Genomic DNA, 20677 nt, shown 5'->3' with positions numbered 1-20677 from the left:
AAATGCATAATGCATTGTTTTATCCGATTGGTCAATAATGCGGAAGTCCGCCCCCGCACCCTCACACATTTTCTCCTGCGGGATAGTTCCACCGTGACACAAGAATGCCCTTCCTTTGCACATCGAATGCCCATGGTATGTAAAAAATGCCTCTATAGTCAATATTATTCAGCTGCTAATATGATCCCGCGTGACTAAAACTCTTCAAGTGTCGGTTGTCGCACCGGGTGTGATGTTCTCTGACAGGAGCTAAGCTAGCTAACTTGCTATAAACAACAATGTAAAGCTATAACATGAGAAATGACTGCACCGAATCATGTTTTTTTTTTTTTTGCATATCTTTCAAATGTCAGTGAAGATATTCGTCCTGATCTGCAACAAATTAAAGATGAGTGGGAGCTCCCTCGAGTGAGAGAAGAGCAGCAGCCACTAAAGAAGAGACAATGCATCACCACATCAAAGAGAAAGGGGAAATGCCTCCAAATATTAAAAAGGCGCCAGCACATTCGCACAAAGTAAAGGAAGAGCAACCAGAGCCCCTTTTCAATAAAGAGGAAGAGCCTCCCCACATCACGGAAGAGGAGGAAGTGCTTCAGGACATTAAAGGGGAAGAGGAGGACGAGGACATCACATCAACTCAGGTTCCTTTAAAGAGTGACAATGAAGATGAAAGTGTGGAGAACAGAATGTTGGCGCCTCCAGGCAGGAGAGCAAGTCAACACATGGCAACAGAAAGTGATGGAAACCACTGTAGAGAATCACATACAGACCGCATCCTAGCTCCATTATCAGATAGTGACGGCACAACGTCACACTCTCCTCATACGTATGATGATGAAGACCAGTCTGAATGTGATAAAATAGCTCACATTGAGAACAAACCCTGGAAATGTTCTCAATGTGGGAAAACGTTTGCTTATAAGTGGGATTTGAAACGACACATGAGAACACACACAGGGGAGAAACCTTTTGCTTGCTCAGTTTGTGGTAAAAGATTCTCTCAAACAACTCATTTGGCAACTCACACAAGAACACACACTGGAGAGAAGCCCTTTGCCTGCGTGGTTTGTGGTAAAAGATTTTCACAAGCAACCCATTTGACAACACATGTAAAAACGCACACCGGTGAAAAAGGTTTTTCCTGCTCAATTTGTGGTAAAAGATTTAACCGAAGAGCCAATCTGACAACACACACAAGAACGCATAACCTCTTCGATAAGGATGACAGAATGTCACCCTCTCGTAACACTGACGGTGATGATGAACAGTCTGAATGTGAACTGATGTGTCACACTGACAACAAACTGTGGGAATGTTCTGAGTGTGGGAAAACCTTTGCTTCCAAAAGTGGTTTGACAAAACACACAAGAACACACACTGGGGAGAAACCTTATGTCTGCTTAGTTTGTGGTAAAAGATTCTCTCAAGCAACTCATTTGGTAACACACACGAGAACACACACTGGAGAGAAACCTTTCGCCTGCTCAATTTGTGGCAAAAGATACTATCAAGGAAGTCATTTGACAACACACAAAAGAACACACACTGGAGAGAAGCCTTTTGTTTGCTCAGTTTGTGGTTTAAGATTCTCTGAAAAGGGAAACCTAAGACTACACACATTAACACACTCTGGTGAAAAATCGTTTTCCTGTTCAGTTTGTGGTCAAACTTTTTCAAGAAATGAGAGCTTAAAAACACATACAAGAACCCACACTGGTGAAAAACCCTTTGCCTGCTCAGATTGTGGTAAAACATTCTCCCGAAAGGGAATTTTGAGATTACACATGAGAACCCACACTGGAGAGAAACCTTTTGCTTGCTCAGTTTGTGGTCAAAGATTCACTCAAAAGGGTTATTTAAAAATACACAAAAGAATACACACTGGTGAGCGGCCTTTTGACTGCACAATTTGCGGTCAAAGATTCTCTCAGAAGGGTCAAGTTAAAAGACATAAATGTGCTGGCGTGAGTAACGCTGATCAATGAAGCTTTTTTAACAGGACATCTTGAGTAGCGAAGCTAGTTGCCATGACGATGTTTTGGCACAATCTATAGGTTCTTCTATTTTGTGTGCCTCCTTGGATACTATCCGATTGTACCGTATGAAACGGACACGAAGGATACCATTATGCATGAAGATTGACTGTACTGAATGGTTTCTTTTTTGTCAGTAGAAAAAAACATGTTTTCCATATCAGACATTTGTGTGGAAATGTACATTATGTTCATGGCGATTTAAAAAAATAAACCTACAGTTTGCACTGGCTTGTGTCTCTTAGGTTTGCATTCTGGTTGTACATACTATATGCATCCATATACACAACATTTACCCTTTTCTATTTTAGTCTATTTTATGTCTTACAGACATCATTGAACATCTTCATCCTGAGTAGAAAGAGCAAATCAAGAAGCCGGAAGTCCCACTCATTCAAGATGATGATGAACTCGAACCTCCCAACCATAAGAGGCATAGCATAACCACATTAGGAAGGAAGGAGAGGCCACGCCCATTATAGAAGAGGAAATGGCAGACACGTTGCGCATGCGCCTTACCGACCCTGTTTTGAAACACACAGACGCGCAAGTCGGTATTAGTAACTACCGCACTTTTGCTCGCGTCATATACAACCGAACGCACAGAATACTCGTAACGTAGTTTATCCATCACTATTGGACTAATACATAATTCGATTGATTTTCGTGCTTGGATAAATTCGTCTCCGTTCATTGTGACGCTACCTTAGCCTAGCTTCCAAGCTGCTATCAAAGAGACGGAAGCAAGACATTGCTAAGCTAAAAACAAGTAGATTGGGCGAGAATGTGTGCAAGTAGGACAGTAGAGTTCAAGGAGGAACCCTGTGGAATAAAAGAGGAGCAAAATTGCCAAGGAGTGGATGCGAGTTGGGGACTAGTTGGGTTACACCAGTGCTTCTCAATTATTTTCTGTTACGCCCCCCCCTAGCAAGAAGAAAACTATTCGCGCCCCCCCTCCCCACCGTGACTATCCTAACTTGTCTTGTAAGTCGTAAAATGTTGCACTGTCGCAAACGTGACAGAAGTAACAATGAGAGCGCCACTGCCCCCTGCTGTAGTAAACGCGCAATTACACTTTATTCTAGTACTGCCAAAAAAAAGAGCCTGTTCCCCAGGGTCACACGCGCCCCCCCAGGAATAGCACCGCGCCCCCCAAGGGGGGCGCGCCCCACTATTTGAGAAGCACTGGGTTACACACAGCAGGTTTGCCCACGTCTCACTAAACTCCGGAAACGGTGTTGATGACTGCACCATCCAATAATATTTGGACTTGATTAGATTGACAAAAAGGGATTTGGCTCAAGTTTGCTTGTTTTCTTGTCTTGCAGATGTTGGTGAAGCTCTCAAAGAGCCCCTCCTAATAAAACAAGAGGAAGAATTCCTGTATATTAAAGAGGAGGAAAAGGCTCTCATCAACGTTTTGTTGACTGATGTTCCTTTTACAAGTGAAAATGTCCATAAAGAAAGTGAGGCCAGCAAGACTACAAGCAGTAGCAGCAGCATAACCGAAGCTGAAGGAAAACATTGTGGAGGATCACAAACAGATGGACTCATAGCTCCACTATCACAGAGGGATGATGCAACATTACATTCACATGATGATGTGAAAGATGATGACGGTAACATTGATACTGATGATAAAGTGTCTCAAGGTAATATGAAATGTCACAGTATCAAAAAATGCTGGAAATGTCCTCACTGTGAGAAAACCTTTACTTTTAAGAGCCACTTGACAAAACATGTGATGACCTACATGGGGTTAAAACCATTTGTCTGCTCAATATGTGGGAATCGTTATACTGCTAAACATACTTTGGTAACTCACACAAGAGTACACACAGGTGAAAAACCTTTTGCCCGCCCAATTTGTGAAAAGACATACTCTAAAAGTGGAAACCTGAAGCAACACACAAAACCACACAATATTCCTAAGCAATTTTCATGCTTAGTTTGTGGTGAAAGATTCGCTCACGAAGGACAGTTAAGAAACCACACAAGAATCCACAGTGATAAAACAGTTTTTGTCTGTTCAGATTGTGGTAAAAAATTCTCTTGTAAGCCAAGTTTAATACTTCATACACAAACGCACAGTATTGAAAAAAGTGAGAAACACTTTGCCTGCCCGTTTTGTGGTGAAGGTTTCACATTTAGGGCAAGCCTAAATTCACACTTAAGAACACACAGTAGTGTACCATTTGTCTGAAGAGTGTGGGGATAAACATCTTTTTCTGATACACACACCAATAGTTTGTTTTATTATATGGATGGTTACAACAAACATTTGAATGTAAGATCAGATGTCATGGAAAATTGTAGCACACAAATAAGTGTATGATTGTTCAGTTTGTCGAGAAGGAATTTGGTGAGGGGACCTGTTTGTTTTATTAAAAGTATAAAGATGGCGTTAAATAATAAACCTATTTTGCTCGAAACATGAAGTGGATGCTGTTTTAATTGCTTTATACACATTACCTAATATTGTATACCAGTGCTTCTCAATTATTTTCTGTTACGCCCCCCCCTAGCAAGAAGAAAACTATTCGCGCCCCCCCCCCCCCCCCCCACCGTGACTATCCTAACTTGTCTTGTAAGTCGTAAAATGTTGCACTGTCGCAAACGTGACAGAAGTAACAATGAGAGCGCCACTGCCCCCTGCTGTAGTAAACGCGCAATTACACTTTATTCTAGTACTGCCAAAAAAAAGCCTGTTCCCCAGGGTCACACGCGCCCCCCCAGGAATAGCACCGCGCCCCCAAGGGGGCGCGCCCCACTATTTGAGAAGCACTGGCCTAGGTGACTGATTCACAATTTGGTTTTGTCTGATATCAGAGATTAAATAAAGAAAACCAACTGGCTGATTGATTTGTTTTAATTGAGAGGGAAAAAAAACAGCAAAAGCATTTCACTAGCTGACCAGGAGATGGCGACAGCGTGGCATCTGAAGACCATGGATTGTTTGTTCTGCTATAGCCTAGGTGACTGATTCACAATTTGGTTTTGTCTGATAATAGATATTAAATAAAGAAAACCAACTGGCTAATTGATTTGTTTTAATTGAGAGAAAAAAAAACATCAGCAAAAGCATTTCACTAACTGACCAGGAGATGGCGACAGCGCGGCATCTGAAGACCATGGATCGTTCTGCTATGCCGGTTTAAAAAAAAAAAAAAAAAACGTAATTAGCTAGGGGTCAAAGGTCAAAGTTTACGGTTCAAAGTTCACCCAGGGGTCAAAGGTCGGTTCAAAGTTCACGGGGTCATGTGCACATTTTCGATTTTTAACTAGAGTTGAAAGTTCAGGGTTCAAAGGTCACCCAGGGGTCACCACGGGGTCACCGCGGGGTCAACGCGGGTTCATGGGGTCACCACGGGGTCACCGCGGGGTCACCGCGGGTTCAAAGTTCAGGGTTCACTTTTTTTTTTTTTTTTTTTTTTTTTAGGTTAACCTTTATTTAACCCAGTGCGTCTCAATTATTTTCTGTTACGCCCCCCCCTAGCAAGAAGAAAACTAATCGCGCCCCCCCTCCCCACCGTGACTATCCTAACTTGTCTTGTAAGTCGTAAAATGTTGCACTGTCATAAACGTGACAGAAGTAACAATGAGAGCGCCACTGCCCCCTGCTGTAGTAAACGCGCAATTACACTTTATTCTAGTACTGCCAAAAAAAAAGCCTGTTCCCCAGGGTCACACGCGCCCCCCCAGGAATAGCACCGCGCCCCCCAAGGGGGGCGCGCCCCACTATTTGAGAAGCACTGTTGTATACATATTACATAATTGCTTTATTTACATAGCAAATAGAAAGCTCTGTGCTCCACAAAATATTTAAATATAACTTTTAATAGTATTTAAAATACAGTAAAGCAATCAATGAAATAAAAAGTGGTTAACTAAAATTCGCCAGGAACATACACACCGCATACCGGGCGCACTGCTACATTTTTGTCCAAGTGGAGTGGCCGTAACTTAAAATATGGCCGACCTATTGCGCATGCGCGCTACAGGTCGTGCATTCACGCAACACAGGCGCACACGTCACTGCAGCACTTTTCGTACAGGCGCTTCAATTGATATACTACCGAATCTACAGAATCCCCAAGATAGTATGTCCATCACGATTCCACTCGACTTATACAGCATTCGATTTAACCTCTTGCGTGAATAAATCCGTCTGCACTTTGATGCTTTTCGGCCTAGTGTAGTTTAGCCTAATTTGCAAGCCGCTAACAAAGAGACGCGTTTGGAAGCGACACAATGCTGAACTCAAATCAAGTGTGATCGTGTGAGAATGTGCGCAAGAATGACAGCAGAGTACGACGAGGAACTTTGTGGAACAAACGAGGAGAACGAGCGACACCGCCAACGAATGGATGCTGGTTTTCAGAAGCATCGAGTTGGGCTACAAACAGCAGGTATGCGCATGTCTCAGTCTCACTTCGGAAATACTTATATTTTATTTACAATAGCAGTGTGAGTAGGGTTGATTTCTGAAGCTTTGTCAGAGAACCGGGACAAAGATTTCCTGACATTTTGCGTTGTATGTGCAGTATCAAAAAACTTTGAGCTGTCGGAAAGATTGTGTGTAATGCCTTTAACCAAATTAATGAACGTATATTTAGTTTTAGTCCATATACATTTTAAACGCTGTATAATGAGGCAACGGGTGAAAAACAAACATTGCATGATTGCAATAAATGTTAACGTGCAACTGAAATACGAGCTAATCTCATTTGCTTTTTAAAGCTTTCTGGTCAAATGTGTGTCCACAGTCAGAGATTAATCTTTTTTGTTGTTGTTGTTGTTTTTGCATCAGCCACTCCCGTAAACCGGCCATTGTTTGATTTAGCCACTGACGTCATCGTCATGCGCCTGCTTCTTAACTGGAGTCAGCGCTCCACCTACTGGACAAATGGGGGCATTGAAACCAGCGGTTGTGGGTCCAATGGGATGTTGATGTTATGAATCAAGAAGAAATTGTCCTCAAATGTCCTTGTTTTCTTGTATTGCAGACGTCAGTAAAAACCTTCGTTCGTCTTTGTCAGATCTTCAGTCTCCTTGGACTAAAGAAAAGGTGAAAGATAAAGAACCCCTCCAAATAAAAGAGGAGGAAGAAGACTTTCTGTACATCAAGGAGGAAGAGCAAGAAGATATCATCAAGGTCCTGTTGACTGATGTCCCTTTGCCAAGTGAAGATGATGATGAAGAAAGTGAGGACAGCAGAGGAACAAGCAGCAGGAGCAGCAGCATCAGCAGCTCAGATCAACACATGACAGGGGCTGACAAAGACCATTGTGGAGGATCACAAGCAAATGGACTCATAGCTCCATTATCAGATAGTGACGACGAAACATCACGGTCACATGATGATAACGACGAAGATGACATTGAAGATGATGCCAGTTGTAAAAATGGCAACTGTAATAGTGATGATGAAGAAGAGTCCGAACTTGATACAAAGTGTCACAGTAACAAAAAACGTTGGAAATGTTCTCAGTGTGGGAAAACCTTTGCTTTTAAGAGCCGCTTGAAAAATCACATGATTAGCCACACTGGGGCAAAACCTTTCCCATGCTCAGTTTGTGGTCAGAGATTCTCTGAAAAGGGAAACTTAAGGAGACACACAAGAACACACACTGGGGAAAAACCTTTTGTCTGCTCAGTTTGTGGTCAAAGATTCACTCAGAAGGGGCCATTAATATATCATACAAGAACACACACTGGGGAAAAACCTTATTCTTGCTCAATATGTGGTCAAAAATTCTCTCATAAAGGATACTTAAAAAGTCACACCAGAACCCACACTGGAGAGAAACCCTTTGTCTGCACAGTATGCGGTCTAAGTTTCTCAGAAAATGGTACTTTGACAAAACACACTAAAACACATACTGGAGAAAAACCATTTCCCTGCTCAATTTGTGGTCAAAGATTCTCTCACAAGGGAAACCTAATTAGTCACACAGCAACCCACACAGGAGATAAACCTTTTGTCTGCTCAATATGTGGACAAAGATTCTCTCGTCGACATGCTTTGACAACACACGCACGAGCACACACTGGAGAAAAACCTTATGCCTGCTCAATTTGTGGTCAAAGATTCTCTCGTAGGCACGTTATGACATCACACATGAGAACGCACACTGGTGAGAAACCTTTTGATTGCTCAGTTTGTGGTCAAAAATTTTCTAAAAAGGCATCCTTAAGAAGTCACTCAAGAACCCACACTGGTGAAAAACCTTTCGTTTGCTCAGTATGTGGCCTTAGATTCTCACAGAAAGGAACTTTAACAAGTCACACAAGAACACACACTGGTGAGAAACCTTTTCCATGCTCCGTTTGTGGTCAAAGGTTCTCTCAGAAGGGAACCCTAACAAGTCACACACGGATTCATACGGGTGAGAAACCTTTTGCTTGCCTAGATTGTGGTGAAAGATTCTATCAGAGGGGCAAAATTAAGAGACACAAGTGTATTGGTAACATTACAAGTGATCAATGAAAACTTGTAACATTACAAGTGATCAATGAAATATTGTATGAAAATATTTATACTTTTAGAGAATTCTCCTCAAAGGTTTCCTGTGGACAAATGTTAAGAATTAAGCATCTTTGTCTAACAATTTTGTGTAAAGCATATTGATTGATAGAATAAATGTGAAGAAACTTTGACTTTTGTTCGCAAGATGTAAATTATATTAATTCTGAATAAAATACATGTGCAAAAAATGAGTTATATCTTATTTAACCGAAAAAGCCTTACCATACATGGTCATCTTTTTAACTAAAAAAGCTTAACTAAACAGTATATTTAATGGAATAGAAGTCTACCTACAGCCTTTATTTCTATTAAAGAATGTCAAACTCCTCCAGTCCTCAGAGCTGCATTCCAACATGTTTTCAAAGATTCCCTCGTTAGGTGGTCCTGTCAAAAGTAAGGCTCCTGCAGCACGCAGAAATGAACTGATCTTTTCACTCAGGTGTGTTTAACTTATCCTAGACCTAGATAATCAACACTGGAATAAAAACTTCTCAGAAGTAGGTTGGTGGCTCTTAAAAGAACCGTTGTGTAGAGATGACGCCGATGCGATTTACTTTGAGCTGGTATATTTAGTGACTGCCTTGGTGCCCTCAGACACAGCGTGCTTTGCCAGCTCACCGGGGAGCAGAAGACGCACGGCGGTCTGAATCTCCCTGGACGTGATAGTTGAACGCTTGTTGTAAAGCGCCAGGCGAGACGCCTCTGAAGCGATGCGCTCGAAGATATCGTTGACGAAGGAGTTCATGATGCTCATCGCCTTGGAGGAGATGCCAGTATCGGGATGGACCTGCTTCAACACCTTGTACACGTAGATGGCGTAGCTTTCCTTCCTCCCCTTCCTTCGCCTCTTTCCGGGCTTGCCGGTGGACTTGGTGACCGCCTTCTTTGAGCCCTTCTTGGGTGCTGATTTGGCTGGTTCGGGCATGATGATCTCGAGAAGACTGACCTTGCGCAATTCAGGGTTCTTATAGCTGTTTTTATGCAAATAACTCTGTGCCGTTGCCACACGGTGATTGGCTGAAATCAATGCTTGGTAGTGTTGGCTCGTGAGTGAACGATTCGTTTGAAAGAACGTTTTTTCTTCAGTGAATGAGAGTGAACGAATCACTTCCGAAAGTGATTGGTTGTGTTTTCATTTCACTTCAACCAGTAGGTGTCGGTAATGCACATTGAAGCTGGTGCCTCCTCGCCGTAAACCAAAACGAAGAAGGAAATGACGCAACTTCCCGTTCACGAACGAGTCGTGAATTGCAGTTCACGTTCATCAACCGAAAGGATGCATATATACGCCTAAATATTGTTATCCAATATATCTCCTGCAATTTCACATTAGATTGCTGATTTGAAGTGTAGTTTTACTATTTCTTTTAAATAAACATTTATGTTAAAACTTGTCTGGCGTTTTATTCCTTGTTTTTATATTCGCCTATTAAACCATAAAAATCAGACATCTGATTAACTGCTTTATATGACAAGATGTGTTGTATGTTGTTATAGGAGTTGGTGTCCCGCAAAATAACAAATGTCGCCATCAGTGTGTGTGTGGGGGTGGGGGGGTCGACTCGTTTGAACGGATTTTGAGTGAACTGATTCTTAAGATTCAGTTCACTTGAAAGACGTGGAATGCGCAGCACTCATGCGTAGTTCATTGCCGTCGTGCCATTGTGCCTCTCTGTGACTGGCTGAATTAAGGTTGTTTATTCTGAGTGTCAGGCATTGACCAAGGGAATATTAACTCTTTCGAAGAGTGTGTGGCCCTGAAAAGGGCCGTTGGTCGATTAGAAAGCGGGACAACTGATGAACCTAACCACCAAATCCGTACAGAGTACGTCCTTGCCTCTTCAGTGCGTACACTACGTCCATGGCGGTGACGGTCTTCCTTTTAGCATGCTCGGTGTAGGTCACTGCATCACGGATGACGTTCTCGAGGAAGACTTTAAGCACTCCACGGGTTTCCTCGTAGATCAGGCCAGAGATACGTTTGACGCCACCTCGGCGAGCAAGACGACGAATGGCGGGTTTCGTGATTCCCTGGATGTTGTCACGAAGAACTTTACGGTGGCGTTTAGCGCCCCCTTTTCCCAAACCCTTACCACCTTTGCCACGTCCTGACATTATGCTACTAGAAAACTTGCCTTATTCAATACAATCTGAGAAACGAATGATAAGGGGTGACTGGCAGACATTATTATACCAACACCGCGGACCTGAAAGAAGACAGGAAAAAGAGACGTCGCTCAGCAGCCCTTCCCCAACGAATTCACTAAGCATAACGTTACCATATATGTCTACGTTTAAAAATAAAAAAAAGACAGAATTCACACCGATTTAGAGCTAGTCACAGCAACATTACAACATTTATGTAATATTGTACATGATTATAGACGTAATAAAGCAAAGACCCACATTTTAGTCTAAGTTATTATAGAAGTCTTTTACTTTGGGCGAGCAGAGTAGCGATTCACACTCTTGCTTCTCATTGATTGGCTAGTCGAATCGGGGAATCGGTTGTCCAATCAGTAAAGAGATCGTTTCCTGCCCTTTCGAAGCAGCAGTCCATGTGCGAAAAAAACGAAAAATGTTTTTCAGTCTCTATGTTTGCCACCAATAATAATAATAATAATAATAATAATAATAATAATAATAATAATAATAATAATAATAATAATAATAATAATAATAATAATAATAATAATAATAATAATAATAAATGTGTGCTACAGTGGTTCGGCGCTAGATGACGCCATTGTAGTTAAAAGTTAGAGTCCCAATTATCGTCACACACCTGGATGTGGTGAAATTTGTCCTCTGCATTTAACCCATCCCTGTATGATTTTGATCCATGCCCTGGGGGAGAGGGGATCAGTGAGTAGCAGCGGTGCCGCCCTCGGAAATCATTTGGTGACCTAACCCCCCAATTCCAACCCTTAATGCTGAGTGCCAAGCAGGGAGGCAATGGGTCCCATTTTTAGAGTCTTTGGTGTGACCCGGCCGGGGTGTGAACCCACAATCTTCCAGCTTCAGGGCAGACACTCTACCCTTAAGCCACTGAGCTGATCCTGTGCTGTGCACCCAGTCCGAGTTTGGAAGATGGAATCACACACATCGCGCATAGGCCCACAGAGGAAATTGAACAATAATGTTATTATGGACTAGCTTGCAGACCCTGTGAGGCCAATATGAATTGATTTTTAAAAACCAGTCCAATGTAGATTTAGTTACATCAAACAGCACTACTAATTCTCATGACCTGGACACAAAAGATTGGCATGGCAACATTTTGAGAATAGAATCTGATTGGAAAAAAACATCTATTGTCCATGTACGGTGAAAGAAATTCAGCCAACAGAAACACTGAGTTGTCTACATCTCATGGAAAACATATCAAAATTTAGGTTGTAAATTGAGGCCATACCCTCGTCGTGACGAAAGCAATTTGACAGTCTTGACTCGACTCACTTTGAATGGCAGCCATTTTAATCAAAGACGCGACACTGTGCTGTGAACACATCTCAAAAAAATACCATAACTAAGTGTGTGCACGCATGTGTGTGTGTGTGTTGCGTCAGTGTCAGCAATACGTGTGTGGACCTGAGGTGATGCTTAATTGGGCCTCGGAGGCATGAAACAGCCAGACTCCAATGTCTCCTTGTCTTCTTAATGACTAATTGCCAAGATGCTCAGCAAGTGGGGATCTTTATTAAGTTTGGGGGCTTTGGGAAGCTTTGTATGAAATATTCACATGCACTCAATTTAGGGCTTTATTATCTCACCAAGTGGAAAGTGAGGCTCGCAATAAAAGGTTACCTTGATCAACAATGGAGAAAATGAACCATCAATTGCTTATTTTAGTATTAACGGATTGGAGAATCTCACTCGGAATGTTTTCAACTCCCCATGGCAAATCAGATATATCAACAGACCTATTTTCAAAATACTTTTTTAAAATGATAACCACCACACATGGTCAGCTAAAAACAGTCAAGTGTCAGTATGATTACTGCTATTTATCTGTACTTATATTCAATTTCATACACGAGGTAACTCAACGTGCGCAGCCAACATTTGAAAGAATTTTAAACCAAAGAGAGACATTATAAAACATCCTAAAGAAATAAGACACAATTTCTAATAAAATGAAGAGTTCAAAAGAGAAAAACAACTCATTGTCTTGTAATACAGTTCCACATTCTTCTAGCATAGAAGATGCCATATTGCGATAAGTATTGGAAGCTTCCGAAGAAACGTCAGTCCAATAAAGAGCAGTTGCCCTTGTGGCTACATAATGGCATCTTGGACAGTACTGAACTTGACTGTGTTAATGATTTACAAAAAGAGTAAGGAATTGTACACTTTTATGATCGGCCAAAAAGGTCACAGAGAGGCTGAGCTCTAAACATTCACAGTGGCTCCTCTTAAAATTCGAGAGGACAATGAGGTCAATGCAGGTGACACCGGGAGCTAGTTACATTTCGTTGGTGCACTTATCTACAAAAAAAATTATCGGGAGAGCGTTTGGTGCAAAGGACAAGAAGTTCAGAGAGTCTCTAAAGTTAATGGCCAATCGGAGTGGTGTGGCGTTTTGCAGGTGAGCTCAGTAGCCCGCGGCGTACGCCCACTTACGAGGATCCGACTGAGCGTGGAGTCCATCCTTGTAGCGGACAATGGCTTGCACCACGGCTCCGGTGGATTTAAGGATTTCGATCTCGTGGTTCTTCTTTGCCAGACCCTCTAAGATATTCTACCAAGACAAGCAAGATGTCAGGAAAACAAGGAACTTGCTGCATTCCATCATGAATGTTCATTTATGAAAACACAGTTGGCAGTTTGTTCCCCATAATGATATAAGGGAGAACATTTTGAGAACTGGAAGACTTCCCCCACTTTTTTTTTTCCACGAGCCTCACTTTGTCAAAGTCTGGCTCGGCCACAGTGGCGTTAGGACTCAGTTGGTTGTGGAGCCTCGGTTCGGTCACGGCTTTCTTCAAGTCGTAGTCAAAGAACAGTGCCTTCAGGATTACCTAAGAGGCCCATAATCATTCATCACAACTATTTTCGGAGCATCCTTCTCAAACATTTGGACTGATGATTGAGTGGTGGCCAATCCAGGGCATACTGGCTTCTTTAAGGGGTTACCTGAGCAATGGAGGTAGTGATCTTGGTACCACCCGAGCCGCCTACCACCATCTTCACTCGGCGTTCTTTGTCAAAGATGATGGTTGGACACATGGAAGACATTGGCCTCTTCCCTTTGAACAGCGTTAAACAGTAGTGGAGTCAGTTATTATTGAACCCAGGTGTGTCCCGGTTGTTTGGTATAGACGGAACTATCGATGAGGATAAAGAATATATGCCTGCAATTAACCTGGCCGGATGAAGTTATTCGGTGACGGAGGCACCCCGAAACCGTTTGTGATTAACGGAGAGCTGAAGTCATCCATCTCGTTGTTGAGAAGGATCCCCGTTGACCTTGACAAGAATTTGGAGCCCAAACTGGAGGCCAGAAGTAAGCAAGAGAACGTTAAAAGAACATTAAAAACATGCTCATGCTTCCGGTTAAAAGGTCCGCTGAGAGGTCATACTATTGGTTAATGGTACTCGTGGCCGCCACGGCGCTGCCGTCCTCCGCAACCACCGAAATGTGCGTGGTTCCGTGGTCGTCGGGGAGATAAAACTCTGGTTCATAGTAGCTGATGTTATGAGTCGTCCAGTCAGTGATCTTTCCACGGAGCTCGTCGGTGTAGGACTGAGAGGTGATGTTCTCGATGAGCTTTGCGAGGGGAGAAAAAGATAGAAATATTTTGAAGTCGATATTTGCAAAGGTGATTGACAGGATTCTTACGGAGGTGATGTTGAGGAAAGCACGATCTCCGAGCAAGGTCCTCTTTGCGTAGGCGAAACGAAATGCCTCCGTGATACGATGGTACGTCAAGATCTTCTTCTCGGTGCTCGCCACGCTGTCAGATGTCAAGTTGTACCCTGTGGAAAATGCCGGGAGAGGAGCTAAACCTTTTTAAACACTGACCTGAACTCTACAATATGTTTCAGAATCTCATTTTGGAACTTTACAAACTCTCCCATTCCGAGCAAGCGGCTGGGAAAGAGAGAAGGCTGCACACATGAAAGCGCATCCTCTCTCCCACACAAGGTACTTTTTTTGGACACAGAATCTGTGGTTTACCATTCAAGATGTTTAATATCAGCGAGAGCACAGGGCCGCTGGCGGGGGCGTTGGGAACAGCCATGGTGTACTCCCCCACCATCACGCTCAAAGGCTCCATATCCAAGACTGGCACATAATCCCTCAGATCCTCCATTGTGATGATTCCGCCTATGCAAGCGAGAGACAAACAGCGTCAATGCACTTGGACTCAATCTGGGATACAAATCCGTCACGCTAGTAAAATTAGACGCCGCAGAGAGGGAAGATGTTTTCTGTGACGCTTTAGAATATTCACATCTTTGAATCAAAAAAGATTTAAAAAAAAAATGCAAATGGCAGCTTTCATAAAATAGAGGACAGAATGTAGCATCAATCTTAATGCACACGTAAAAAGGTTTCTTTTTTTTAAAGAAATGACACTGTGAGAGGAAATATAAAAGAATAAAAAATTAAAAGATTGGAAGTCACGTGAAAAAAATGACCTGCAGCCTGGATATCTGTCACCAGATTGTGTGCAAGTTCTCCACGGTAGAAGGCGTCAGCGCCCTCTTGTGCTATTTTCCTGTAAGTGTTTGCAAGCTTGGGAAACTTAATGGTATCGTTTTCTTTCAAGACGTCGCCGCCGCCGTTACGGCAGAAAACCTCACTGCAAGACAAAAACTGTTTCTGTTTTAAATCCCATAAACATTTCTTGAAAACGAGCATCATGGCGGTTTTCACGTCTCACCACAAGGCTACGTCTTTGATGACGGTTTTATTATGTCGGGCCAGAGCTTTGGCCAGCGCCCGGCCCAAAGGAAATCCTTTCTCTGCCAGATCAATGCTTGGCTGGAACAAATCCTTCCAAGGAAGTTTGCCATGACGCTTGTGAGCCAGCTCATAACCTCGAATCTCTCCCGGTACAGCGATGGATAAACCTCCTATCAAATAATAAAAGCAAGATGGAGATCATTTAATGACATAATTACTATGTAAAGGGTGAAAGGTACGAGCAGCAACAAATGATAAAATCATAGTAACAGCATTTACCACTGTAATCAAGATCGAGTCTCTTTACAGCTGAAGTTAAGAGTTCTTAGAAAATCGAAAGTACCTTTCTGGGACAAATCTGTGCTGTTACCAAACATATTCTCCGTTGCGTTGCGAGGCGCCGTCTCCCGAGCGTCGATAGTTTCCACCGTGTCTGCGCGTGTTGCAGGGGAGCGTCATTTTTATGGGCGCACAGCGTGTGCCAGTGAGTTATTAAGTCAAGCCGTTAAAGGTGAATTGGAAGTGTACCATTTTTTGCGTTGTAGATGGTGATGAAAAGTCCTCCCCCGATGCCCATACTGTGAGCGTTCATCAGGCCGACACAGAGCAAGGCGGCGATGCAGGCGTCTACTGCCGAGCCTCCTTTCTTCAATATGTCTCTGTCAAAATACAAACAAATATCATTAGAATTTTAGGACTACAGTGACGCTGAGAGACGCTGTTATTGTTTGGACTTGTGAGCAAGACAGACCTTAACAAAAAAAACAATGAGCACGCTAGGAAAGTGAACCGCAGTATAATATAAAATACAGCAGAGAATGTTTTGAAAAATATTCCGGCAAATGTGTGCCACTGTTCAGTCATCTGTGCTCATTTTGCAGCTGTTGTATGCCCAAGTCATTTCCATGTTCCCTCCGTCCGATGTTAAGCCCACGGTTTCTATCCAAGTCATGGAAGCGTGACAAAGGGCTCTGTCATCCTCTCAGGGAAAGTCTTGCGTGTGACGCAGAGAATTAGATCTTCCACTATGGATCCACTGGATGTCATTAGATTATTGTGAGGAATGAGAGTGCATACAGTACAGTACCGTATATACTGCTTATGGTTTAGTTAAGCCTGAGCTAGCTTTCATTAATGTACCTGAATAGAATCACGTAAGGGTATTAAAAGAGTCAGTGACAATTTCTTCGCCTGATTTCTGTGTGTCTGTTTAATTATCACGCAGTGAATGTGACCGCATAATTGACTGACGGCCTTAAGATCAAAAGTGGCAGGGTAATAGTAATTGATAATATGATACGCTAGATGTTCAATGAGATTAGCAGCAATAGTATTTCGTAGTTATTCGAGTAAATAATAGTATTCATTAGTTGTAGTCTTAGTACTGATTAGTCGTTGGATTTACGGCATCTTACGAGTTTCACATCACCAAACTCATAAAAAACGTAAGCCGTGATTGGTTATGGCAGCCACTGTGATATAATTTCAGTCGGCAAGTGGCAAAATGGCTGCCGTCGAGATAGATAAAATGGGTGTATTTTGCTGCTAAATTCATATTCTATAAACACAGTTTTAATCAGAATGACATGTTTGGACTAATGGGCGTGCATAGAATATATTGTTAAGACTTTTTTTTTTTTTTTACTTGACTTCCCCTTTAACAGCTTGTCATACTGGCTTTAGCTCGGGGTCGGAAAATAAGCATGTGTGCATCCTTGCCTGCCAATCACTGAACACGGCCCAGCGTCAGCCGCCACGGCTGCCTTCAAGTACACGTGGTTGCTCGGCTGCGTATTCCTATCCACGCCGAAGTAGACGCCCACAAATATGGCCACCGTCACCATCACTAGCAGCGTTGCCGCCAGCACGATCCTCACCTGCACCATTTTGGTGCCTTTGGAAACGCTGAAATTTGAAAACAGAGTTAAATAGAATGTCAAGACTTCAAATAGTTCTTTAATTACATAGATGCATATATAAATATATGGAAAATATTCAACCCCCCAAAAATATATATATATCCATAAAAAAGATTAGGGTATCTATATAGTCTTAATCAGTCTCTATCAACAAGATAGGACAACATCAGCAAGAGCTAAACAAAGAATGGAAAACTAGATAGACAAAAGGTTGAACAGTAAAACACAAAAAACTGAAAAAACAACATGAATGAAGCATGAATGGAGCATGGCGTCAGACAGAACTAGACAAAAAGACTGAGAGGAAGAATAAAAAAGATGGAAACACAGCAAAATATCAGCCATATAGAAACATACCTCACACACAGAAGACGATAAAAACACCAACAGAAGAGACCAAATTTCAAAGTAAAGGCACCAATACAAGAAAAGCAAACAATTCCAGATACAGGCAAAAAAATAATGCACACAATACAAGTGAAGAATACAAGAACAAGCAAACTGAATTTCCCAACTTGAAGGAAGTAACATGAGTATAATGCAGAACTGTCAAGAACCAAACCCCCCCCCCCCCCCCCCCCCCCCCCCCAAGATTCCCACAGCCAAAAAAAACGCTAGCAAATATAATGATTCATTTGCAAGCTCTCATCTATCCACTGCTTAAGACTTGTGTGCACTGGAGACTCCGGCCATGCATCTAACCAAAAACTGGAAAAGAACCATTCACCACGGAAACAGGCTCTTGACAGTATTAGATATCAAATATTTTGGACTCTGCTTCTCTTGCCAGCCAGCAGAAGGAAACCGTAAAAGCTCCCATCACCAAAATGGCACATGCCCCCCCTGGGTCCAAAGTAAACCAACTTGGGCGAAATGGCTAACCCAGCGCTGGGTCCAAAAGTACCCGAGCCAATGCTGGGTTATAGAAGTTCAAGCTGCCCAGTGACGTAACCATGCCATTGGTTGGAAGTCCCTTTCGGTGCCCACAAATCAGTGTGAGTTGGCTTTTGTGATCGAACACAGTGGCCGACGTTGTGGTGAATCAGGACAAAGCCCTTAACCTGTTTCTTAATTTGTTTGCCCAAAGAACCAGAAAACACCTAGAATTTGGGACATAAAAGTGCAACGTCCAAATAAATGACTAAGACAACAAAAAACAATCTCATTAAAAGTCATTCATGGTTCAACGCCATTGAGGTACAACAGTGCTAATTGATTATGTTATGTAACCTGTTACATAACAAAACATTTTGTCTTTTTGGTAACAGGTTAAGTCCACATACAGTAGCATTCAATTGTTTACATTCCAAAGGATAACAATCAACGAGCGTAATATGCTCTTACCTTGACTTGCGTCAGGGTCCTCTGCAACAAGAAACGTGATCCTCGTCGTTATGTCGGCCGCATTCTGCAAATCAGGTGATATGCGACACTCGCTCACTGTGGCTTTTCAATATGTAACTATCTCTGGAGTCGTAAACCATAAGCCGGCCCACCGTTAAACACCTTTATAAAATGCACATCACCCGACCACTGACGCCGCCTTGAATGATGATGGCAAATTGAAATTAATTCATTATTTGGAACGTGAGCGGAAACCATATTCAATTGGATTTTTATTCCCAGCAGCGTTTGCAGTCTTCTACTCGCTCCAATCGTATAATAGTGATAACAAAAATATTTAGTTGTAGTATATTGAAATATTAGTCAAGTAGTAGTGTCGTTTTTGTATTTCTCAGTAAAATGAATACTATTTGTAGTACTGGTCATATTCGTAGAAGTTATGGTAGTATTGACCATTTGTATTATTTACTAGTATTGGTATTTGAGAGTAGTAATAGTACTTATTTGTATTATTAGTATAGTACAGTATTCAAAAGGAAAACTTTAACTTGGCCCCCCATGCAGATGTTTAAATCTTTGTGTCTGGAGAAAGGCAGACCACTAGCTGAACACACTGACCATGAATTAATCATTAAGAAGCAATTTAAATTCAGCGGTGTGACTTATGCTTTATCTGCGCAGACGGTTTAACTTCTCTGTGACAAAGATTAACTCTTCGCCACATGAGATGACGCATGTCACACATTGGCCTTTGGTGTATATAACAGAATGAAGCACCACCTCCTCACCGGGATCCACCAAGTACCAATCACCTCGAGAGGAGGAGAGAGGGTCATAAAAACAAATCAGAGGTGTTGGTCAAAAGTGGGATGGCAAGGGGGAATTAGCTTTTTTTTTGCACACGTTACAGCCCTGCATTCTTGCAAGGTCATTAAAAGGACAGCATCAAAATATTGTCCAACTTTGCCCACCGTGTAATGCTGTCGAGTGATTCTGGGGATGGTTATGTTGGGAGAGGTCAGGCCAGCAGCTGTTTAGAATGCGCTCTTCTGATTGGCTGAGAGCAAAAAGCGCGTGCACGAGGGATGCAATGGAAAGGAAGGGGCACGATGGGGATTGTCGACCATACCCACAGACTGCTCTCACATTCACACACTCGCGATGTGCAACGTTCAAACTTCCCTCAGCATGGATGCGTTTGCGCGCACTTGGTGTCATGATTCGTCTGCCTTCTCGTTTACGCGTAACAATAACAAAAACAACAAGGCGCGCTCTCAGAAGTGATGGGCTCCAAGTTGAGCAGGCAGAGAAGTCTAGATTTGGAAAGTAAATGGAGCAAGAGACGGCGGCAGGGCAATGTCACGCCGGTGCAAAGCGAAAGAGGCGGCGGGGATCTGTTGTTTACCTCCTTGATGCTCAAATCCGACAAGCTGCCGGCGATGCTGCGCAAACGCGACCGCAGCCCGTACGTCAAGCGGGTGGCTTGGATCCGCGACATCCAGCGACATCTCCGGGAGCACAGGTCCGAGCAAGCGGGCGAAGTGCTCAAACTGCTGAGAAAGGCAAGTTTATTTGTGTTGGGTTAGAAATAGCAAAGTAGCGACTTTCTCTGACTTTATTCTCACTTTCAAGTTTGTCATTGCGCGCATAAGCACACAACATTGGATGCACCCGGAGGCTTTATTTAACAACAGATGAGGTTACATTTGCACTTCTGTTGACATCTATCTGTCAGAGTGTGTCGAATATTTATTGTACTTATTTAATGTTCCTTAGCTTTGCTCAAATCTTGATATTCACACAGGAAACTAAGGGCAGATATTTACCTGTACCTAATAATGTGGAAAATGAGTTCATTTTGACTTTTTTTGCGGGTCAGCATTCTTGTATGAGTTTTGAGGCTCCGGTGGAATAAAGCATCTGAGACATGTTTGTTTAT

The 20677-nt window shown here is 42.6% G+C and overlaps 6 protein-coding genes across 6 annotated transcripts in view; 3 read left to right on the top strand and 3 right to left on the bottom strand.

Annotated features, from left to right (window-relative positions):
* The first annotated feature begins 19 nt into the window (after positions 1-19).
* LOC133163908 (gastrula zinc finger protein XlCGF57.1-like) lies at positions 20-2265 on the top strand. The gene is made up of 2 exons (XM_061294221.1): positions 20-135; positions 354-2265. Exon 2 carries the CDS (start codon positions 444-446, stop codon positions 1983-1985), a length of 1542 nt encoding a protein of 513 aa, XP_061150205.1. The 5' UTR covers positions 20-135; positions 354-443; the 3' UTR covers positions 1986-2265.
* Positions 2266-6023: 3758 nt separating this feature from the next.
* Positions 6024-8667, top strand: LOC133163907 (gastrula zinc finger protein XlCGF57.1-like). Its single transcript, XM_061294220.1, has 2 exons — positions 6024-6442; positions 7040-8667. The coding sequence occupies exons 1-2, from the start codon at positions 6319-6321 to the stop codon at positions 8521-8523; spliced, it is 1608 nt and encodes a 535-aa protein (XP_061150204.1). The 5' UTR covers positions 6024-6318; the 3' UTR covers positions 8524-8667.
* LOC133163927 (histone H2B-like) lies at positions 8195-9502 on the bottom strand. The gene has a single exon (XM_061294251.1). It carries the CDS (start codon positions 9485-9487, stop codon positions 9113-9115), a length of 375 nt encoding a protein of 124 aa, XP_061150235.1. The 5' UTR covers positions 9488-9502; the 3' UTR covers positions 8195-9112.
* Positions 9503-10249: 747 nt separating this feature from the next.
* On the bottom strand, positions 10250-10701 carry LOC133163926 (histone H4). The gene has a single exon (XM_061294250.1). The coding sequence runs from the start codon at positions 10675-10677 to the stop codon at positions 10366-10368; it is 312 nt and encodes a 103-aa protein (XP_061150234.1). The 5' UTR covers positions 10678-10701; the 3' UTR covers positions 10250-10365.
* A 1608-nt stretch (positions 10702-12309) lies between these two features.
* Positions 12310-20286, bottom strand: LOC133163904 (glutathione hydrolase 1 proenzyme-like). Its single transcript, XM_061294218.1, has 14 exons — positions 20144-20286; positions 18739-18802; positions 17195-17380; positions 16004-16134; positions 15819-15908; positions 15453-15645; positions 15208-15371; positions 14744-14893; positions 14405-14541; positions 14145-14332; positions 13928-14055; positions 13699-13811; positions 13470-13583; positions 12310-13303 (listed from the first exon to the last, which is right to left on the bottom strand). Exons 3-14 carry the CDS (start codon positions 17359-17361, stop codon positions 13157-13159), a joined length of 1722 nt encoding a protein of 573 aa, XP_061150202.1. The 5' UTR covers positions 17362-17380; positions 18739-18802; positions 20144-20286; the 3' UTR covers positions 12310-13156.
* LOC133163928 (leucine-rich repeat-containing protein 75B-like) overlaps positions 19849-20677 on the top strand; it is a 15813-nt gene continuing 14984 nt past the window's right edge. Inside the window, exon 1 of the mRNA XM_061294252.1 lies at positions 19849-20300. Within this exon, the coding sequence (XP_061150236.1) occupies positions 20022-20300 (279 nt within the window). The 5' untranslated portion in view covers positions 19849-20021. The remainder of the gene's footprint in view (positions 20301-20677) is intronic.

Source organism: Syngnathus typhle, linkage group LG12, assembly GCF_033458585.1.
Source record: "Syngnathus typhle isolate RoL2023-S1 ecotype Sweden linkage group LG12, RoL_Styp_1.0, whole genome shotgun sequence".
NCBI lineage: Eukaryota > Metazoa > Chordata > Actinopteri > Syngnathiformes > Syngnathidae > Syngnathus > Syngnathus typhle.
This window is presented reverse-complemented; position numbering and strand designations above follow the sequence as displayed.